The sequence below is a fragment of the Solanum lycopersicum genome, chromosome 7 (assembly GCF_036512215.1).
Source record: "Solanum lycopersicum chromosome 7, SLM_r2.1".
Classification (NCBI taxonomy): Eukaryota; Viridiplantae; Streptophyta; class Magnoliopsida; order Solanales; family Solanaceae; genus Solanum; species Solanum lycopersicum.
Genome location: NC_090806.1, coordinates 63,322,901 through 63,330,475, shown reverse-complemented (window position 1 = coordinate 63,330,475; position 7,575 = coordinate 63,322,901). Strand labels below are relative to the sequence as shown.

General features: G+C 31.6%; 1 protein-coding gene across 1 annotated transcript; it reads left to right on the top strand.

Annotated features, from left to right (window-relative positions):
• The first annotated feature begins 2,659 nt into the window (after positions 1 to 2,659).
• LOC101254610 (probable beta-1,3-galactosyltransferase 2) lies at positions 2,660 to 6,709 on the top strand. Its single transcript, XM_004243425.5, has 11 exons — positions 2,660 to 3,125; positions 3,687 to 3,786; positions 3,894 to 3,967; positions 4,278 to 4,489; positions 4,596 to 4,659; positions 4,797 to 4,869; positions 5,094 to 5,214; positions 5,440 to 5,527; positions 5,604 to 5,729; positions 5,846 to 5,955; positions 6,103 to 6,709. The coding sequence occupies exons 1-11, from the start codon at positions 3,016 to 3,018 to the stop codon at positions 6,249 to 6,251; spliced, it is 1,227 nt and encodes a 408-aa protein (XP_004243473.1). The 5' UTR covers positions 2,660 to 3,015; the 3' UTR covers positions 6,252 to 6,709.
• The last annotated feature ends 866 nt before the right edge of the window (positions 6,710 to 7,575 follow it).

The following is a 7,575-nucleotide window of genomic DNA, read 5'->3' as shown; positions in this document are numbered from 1 at the left end:
TTCTTTTTTACTTATATTTCATATATATTAAGGTATCAAATAATAGTATATGTGTATAAAAATTTAAGTATCTAATTTAAATTGTGAATTTGAGTATCTTTTCATGTGTTGGACATGAAATTTAATGTATCAAAGAAATATATTTTAAATTTAATATTTCGTTTATATATAGAGTTTCAATTAGTATTTTGTAAGTACCATGTTAACCTGTTTTTTTATATGTTAGTATAAGATGAATTGTATTAAGTATCTTTTTAATCTTATCATGATTTTTGAATATATTTGTTAGTATGTTCAATTAATTTTATTAAGTATCATTTTTTGGTGATCATGATAAAATGATTCTTTGTTTTATTTTTACTTATATTTCGTATATATTAAGGTATCAAATAATAGTATATGCATATCATACTGTCATACATCTGTTATTTAAGTATCATATTTATATGAAATATTGATAAGTATATAAAAATTTAAGTATCTAATTTAAATTGTGAATTTGAGTATCTTTTTATGTGTTGGACATGAAATTTAATGTATAAAATTTAATTAGTATCATTTGGGATGAAAAAAAGGATTTTTGTAATTTAATACATCAGTAGGGAATTAATGAAATTAAATAAATTAAAGTAGTGTATTTTAGTAATTTTTCCATTGTTTAATTAAATTTCGTTTTTTTTTTAAGCTTGAAACGGAAATCATCCCAATAAATGTATATAAAGTGCCTTTAAAATAATTTAATGACGAGAATTATACGGCAAGTCCAATTGGTAGATACAGAAAAAAAATTTATTTATTAATTAATTAAATAGTGAGTTTTATGTTGCTATCAAAGTAGGTACTTTCTGTTTCTTAAATATTTAAAATAATAATTTTTAATATAAAATAGAATAATCGCGATGACAAGGAAATCTACATTTGTTGTATATCATTCATTATTAAAAGAATGCTTTTAAAATTTATTTAAAAATATACTACACATGACCAAAAATAGACTTAAAAATAAAAATAAAAATAAAATTGGATCCTTTTTGAGAAATTAGACCATACAAGAGTATTTACTAATCTTTTATTCTAATTCTAATTTTGATATTTTCATATTAAAAGTCATACCTTCAATAAATTACAAAAAAATACATCATAATTTAATTATATTTTCCTCATACTTGTTTAATTTAAATAATTATTTTAGAAAACTAGTGGGTGGGTGGTGTGAAATAAGGCACAAGACTTTTATTTTCCACTTCAAAATAATAACTATAGCTTGTTTGAAAACAATTTATTAAATCCATATCGAAACATTCACAAAAAGAGAAGAAGAAAAAAACAAGTTAAATCAAAGTAACTATTTTTCTAGTCTGAGCACCATCAATGTTGTATTTTATAAAATTAAGTTAAAATATAATGTAATGTAATATGTTAAGAGTAATCATTTTTTTAAGAAATTAAGGTAACTAAAGTACAAAAAAGGAAGTTTACTCAAAGACCCACAAGAAAAATAAAGTTGAAACTATATAATCTTGTACCCCTTTAAGAAAAAAACAGTAGATACTCGACATAAAATTAGATAAAGTTTTAAAGAGTAATTAATTTAGACACTTCAATTTAATTTGTACTTTTTTAAATTTATTTTTATTGTTTAAAACCGCTTGAAAAAATAATTCATCGAAATGTCGTTACACATGTCAAGATATTAATATGTATTCCATTAATCTCACATATTAATCACTGTCCCTGTATTGATTCCCCTGTCTCTGAAACTAAACTGTCAAGCATATATTCACATTCAACAAAAGTTAAAAAAGGAAGGAAAGGGACCAACATAGTGTTTGAAATGTTTCACCATTAATTAGAGATATTAAATATAATTTTTGAATAAATCTAATGTATAAATATGACTTTTAACTTGACGTTAGTTAATAATTATGGTTTTTAATTTTGAGTGTGTGCAAGTAGACGTTTAAACTTGTATAAAATTGAGCAACTGGACACACTAGTCCTACACAACAATTTTGTGTCCTACATCATGTATTGTGTCATGTAGGGGACTTGTGTCTACTCGTTCAATTTTATATAAGTTTAAGTGCTTATTTGTGCACATGTTTATGTATTATGTCTTTTGAATACTATGGATATTAGACACGATGATGGTTAGAGTTCGTAAAGATATAATATTTGAATCTAGCTCTACCCTTATGCAATTTTTTGAATAATATTAATATCAAACACCGACAACAGTTTGAGTTCGTGAAAATATAATATCTGAACCTAACTCTACCCCAAAAGCTAGCTCACGAGGGGGAGATTTGCTCAAGTCCATAGAAGGAGGCTAAATTCCATCTCTCTACCGATGCAAGACTTCTTAACACTCCCCACATGCCCAGTCTTGAAGCTTGAACACTTTTAAATGGGGGTCCACATCGATGAATAACAAAAATTGAAATGAACTATCTTAAATACCATGTAAATATATGAAGCCTGGACTTAACTCAACTCCAAAAGTTAACTTATAAGAAAGATTTTCCTAGGTGCATATAACGAGATCAAATTCCTATTTCTATCGTAGTCCGAGTTTTTAACAGAGTTATTGTGAATGTGATCCCAATTTAAATAAAAATTGATGATATTAATGGTCCATATTACTGACAAGGGACCGTTTGGTAAATTTGGTGGTAATATGAAATGAACCTAGGGAGGGGGGCAGTTAGTAAGTCTTCTCTCACTTGTATTCCAAGTCCCTTGCCTGCAAAGTGTAGCACTATATATATATATATTGATTTATAGAGAGAGAAGAAAGCAAAAGATAAAAGAAAGGAACAAATTAGAAGTGAGAACAAGGCATCCTTTTTTTAACCATCTTTTCCTTATAGCTCTATAGCTATAGGTCTCAAATCTTCCTCAAAGTTTGTTCCAACAATACAAATTTTGGGATTATTGCTTCTTTTTTGCTTTCTGGGTGTTTTTGATTTGGCTCAGTTTTTGCACATGGGTTTTTGATCAAATAGGGTGTCAAGAATGACTTTCAAGAACAGAGTAGAAGGAACTTCAAGAAGTGTTGCTTCTCAAAAATGGACTCTTTTTCTTTGTATTAGTAGTTTTTGTGCTGGAATGTTCTTCACTGCCAGGTAAAATCATTGGAATTTTTTACATTCGATTCTTTGTGAATTCAACCAATTTCTTTTATTTCAAGAATGATGGTGTATAGTTTTGGTTACTATTGGAATTATGAGTTGATTTCTCGAATGGTGCTCTATTATCGAGAAGGAAAAAATGAATTTTTTGAGATAATAACTATTGGTAGTTGAGTCAACCCTGGAATTTTCTGAGATATATCCTTTTTTGTATATTGACAATTTGAAAAAAAGGAAATGGAAAAAGCAGGTATAGATCTGTATTGAGATTTTCACAGAACTGTATATTTTAGGCCTTTAATAATCTTTGATCACCAGTTGTTCTTTCCTCTCATTACAGAATTAATGAAAGCTTCAGATTTTGGACCATGTATAAAAAATAAATATGTTGAATGTGATGTGGGAATAAGATTTTAGGTACTTTTGAGAAAAAGGAACTGGACCATTACTCTTTTGGTATTGCAAAATATTATATGAAATGATCTTTGTTTGTGCATTTTAACTTTTGGAAAAAATGATACTATTCCACAATAGCTAAAGTTTTTGTTGTTGCAGAATGTGGACGATTCCTGAAGCAAAAGGCGGTATTACAAGAACAACTGGTGTAGAAGCTGAAAGACTGAACTTAGTTTCAGAAGGTTGCAATACAAAATTTGTGAGTATTTTCGGTCTAGTATTCGAAGGCAAATATCTGAGTTAAGCCTCAATCTTGTTTAGTCTCCTTAGACTCGATGTCTTAAATTCGATCTTGTGTTGTTTTAGTTGCAGCAGAAAGATGTAAAGCTCGTATCCAAAGATGTATTCGGAGAAGTTTCTAAGACACATAATGCTCTTCAGTGAGTTCTGTTCAACACTCTTTTTTTTTTCCAATTATTGTTCAGTACTCCCTTCGTTTCAATTTGGTTGTCTGGTTTTGACTTAATATGAAGTTTAAGAAAGTAAAGACGACTTTTGAATCTTGTGTTCTTAAACTAAAAATATGTATAATGAACCAAAATATTCTTTAATCTTGACATGTCATGTGGAAAGTTGAGACATACTTTTTGGAGCGGACTAAAAAGGAAAGTGAGTTTTAGTTTAACTTGCATAGAGATCCGATAATTGCAGCCCTGAATGCTCACTTAACAACTGCACATCTTATATCAGGACGTTAGACAAAACAATTTCAAGTTTGGAGATGGAATTGGCAGCTGCAAAGTCAGCTCAGGAGTCCATTCTTAGTGGTGCTCCTATTTCAGGAGACAGTGGGAAGGGTGATTCAACTAAAAAGAGAAAATATTTTATGGTGGTAGGGATAAATACCGCGTTTAGTAGTAGAAAACGAAGGGATTCAGTTCGTGCTACATGGATGCCACAAGGTATAGACTGTTTCCGTGTCATTTTTCGCTCCTAGATTAAAAACACATCTCATGGTGGCCATTACTTCTGTCTGATGTCTGACCTTGTTAAAAATATCTCGCACAGGTGAGAAAAGAAAGAAGCTGGAAGAAGAGAAAGGAATCATCATGCGTTTTGTCATTGGTCACGGGTAGGTGTTTGCGTACTCATTCCGTCTGTTGGTAATTACTTAAGAAGCTGCAAATGTTTAGTGGTTTTCTCTACAGATGTATAAACAACATGGACTTTTAATGCACTTACTAACAAAACTATAAACTTGTTTTGCAGTGCCACATTAGGAGGTATACTGGACAGAGCTATTGAAGCCGAGGACAGAAATCATGGTGATTTCTTGCGCTTGGTAATCCTCTATCTATACTTGCTCAATATGCTAAGTTGTGCGGACTCTTCACATTCGATGCCACACACATGTGAAATTCTCCAAAAATACTCTACTTTTGGGGAATCCGACAAGCACCTGTTGACTTTTTTGAAGAGTCCGAGCAATATAGCCAATATGTAGTTAGTTTATGACATTGTCTTCATAAATAAAAATTGGTCCACCACTCTACTGCCTTTAAACAGGATCACGTCGAGGGTTATCTAGAATTGTCCGCCAAGACAAAGACTTACTTTGCTACTGCTGTTAAGCTATGGGATGCAGAGTATTATGTCAAAGTTGATGATGATGTCCATGTAAATATAGGTAACAGAACTTTTGCCAATTTCTTTCCACGTTGGGCGTTGACAATACTGTACTCATCTCATAGTATATCTTACTTTCCCCTAATAAAATTAGCAGATAATTTTGTATGGCATAAAATTTGTCAAAATTTACTAACTCGTTAGTGCATATAAAAGTGGAACTAGAGTCTCCTGACTAGTTTGTTTTGTTTGCTATATCAAACTCATTTGGTATTCCTATTGTCAGGTACACTGGCAGAAACACTGACAAGGCACCGTAAGAAGTCTCGTGTGTACATAGGGTGCATGAAATCTGGTCCTGTTTTAGCTCAGAAGTAAGCAGTTTATTTTCTCAGTGAATTGAATTGTAATTTACATTACTTTAGCATCTTATTCTATTCTACTGAACAGGGGAGTAAGATACCATGAACCAGAATACTGGAAATTCGGAGAGACGGGAAACAAGTACTTCCGTCACGCTACTGGCCAAATATATGCCATTTCAAAGGACCTGGCTTCCTACATATCAGTAAACCAGTTCAGTATTTTGTTCTTTACTTTTTTTCCAATTATATGGACTGAAGACATCCAAATAGAGTTATTCATCCCCTTATATTTTGAAATTCTGATCACAATATTTTCGATGCTTGCAGGCATGTACTACACAAGTATGCCAATGAGGATGTGTCACTCGGAGCTTGGTTCATCGGACTTGACGTGCAGCACATAGATGATCGCCGATTATGTTGTGGAACTCCACCAGGTAAAACATTTTTCCTTTTCTTGAGTTCTAATTATGTCGATTGTGATTGTGCACATATCTGACTTAGTTAATTCCAGCATCGTAAAGACATTCAGTTTTGTCCCCCTATTATCAAATTTTATGTAAGGCATTATACTATTGCTGCAGATTGTGAATGGAAGGCTCAGGCAGGCAATGTCTGTGTTGCTTCGTTTGACTGGACCTGCAGCGGTATATGCAGGTCCGTTGACAGGTTAAAGGAGGTACACAAGCGGTGTGGGGAGGGGGAGAAGGCTTTATGGAAAGCCGCAATCTGAACACATGCATTGACTTCTTCCAAACTCAGGAAAGAAATTGCATCAATGCCTTAAGTCAAACTTTCTCATTTTAATGCTAGTGAGTATAGATATACATATGATATACACGAAGGGAGAAGTGGATTTCGAGCAATACATAGCAGGGAAGAGAGGGAAGGAAAACACTAAAGAAAGAGTAACGAGGGCTAGCTGGGAAACGTTCTCCGTTTTTGTAGAGAAGAACGACTTCCAAACCGCTTGCATAAGAAGCAAGCAATGGCTCTCTCACCACTCTTTCTTGTGTTACCACTAGGCTAAAATGTAAGTCAATAGTTCATCATTGGATTATGAAATTTCTTAATAAATGCTAGTCATTTTTTTTGGTGGACCTGCTTGCCCTTCCACCAACTTATGTACTCTCTTTAATAGCTGAAATGTGATTTCACTCCAATAATGAAATTGAGAAATGGTTACTACCACTTAGAGATCGCCGTTTTAGTATTCATAATCTTTTAAAGTTCAAATCTTGAATCCGCTCCTGTTGTTGTCATTGTTGCTACTTGGTAAAGCATATTTTTATTTAGTAGTTGAACAAGATACATTAAGGAATGATATTTGCCAATAGTTCACTCAAAGTATATGTGGTAAAGGATCCATTTATTAAATAGTAGACAATATTAGGTGATATCTCAACTACTAACAAGTATTAGGTGATGTTACAACTAATAGTTCAGAAGAGTCTTTTTTTTTATTTTGCAGGTTTCTCTTAAATGTATTATTTGACACATTGTCAAATCAATGAGAATGATGTCTAAATTCTTTAACAATGGCATTAATTGCTTTCATATTATAGCTAGAATGGAAGTAGGGGAATTAGTGGCACCAATGAGAGGGAAATTTTTCTGATTTCTTCAAGAACACTATGGATATTCAAATAAAATCTCAAGGTCAAATCAAATCGATGCGTTGAGTCAACTCGATTTAATATGATAATATTTGGATCGAGTTTCTTATTAAAAAAAAGAAAAGTCAAACCAAGCGGATAAATATACACATCTATAAATTATAATTCTCAAATTGTAGATGTTTTAAGATCATAATTCATGTGTATTCCTACAACATAATATTTGGACATGCCTTCCATTAGAAAAATGTTGAAGCAAAATTAGAGCAAATAATTGACTAAAGCAAAACCAACCAACTTATTTTTAAAAATGAAAAATGAAAAAAAAATAATATAAAAATTGCATATCCTATGGGAAGAAAAAAACAGAATTTTTCCCAATCATTGACATGGTTTTACTCTTTCTATAGTTACACGAAAACTACCACAATAAGAAATTTA

What these genes read in the sequence shown, in the direction of transcription:
- LOC101254610 (XM_004243425.5), top strand. Translation starts at nt 3,016, where the DNA reads ATGACTTTCAAGAACAGAGTAGAAGGAACTTCAAGAAGTGTTGCTTCT. An exon ending in GGAATGTTCTTCACTGCCAG is followed by an intron (nt 3,126 to 3,686) that starts GTAAAATCATTG and finishes TTGTTGTTGCAG; the next exon opens with AATGTGGACGATTCCTGAAG. An exon ending in TCCTACATATCAGTAAACCA is followed by an intron (nt 5,730 to 5,845) that starts GTTCAGTATTTT and finishes CGATGCTTGCAG; the next exon opens with GCATGTACTACACAAGTATG.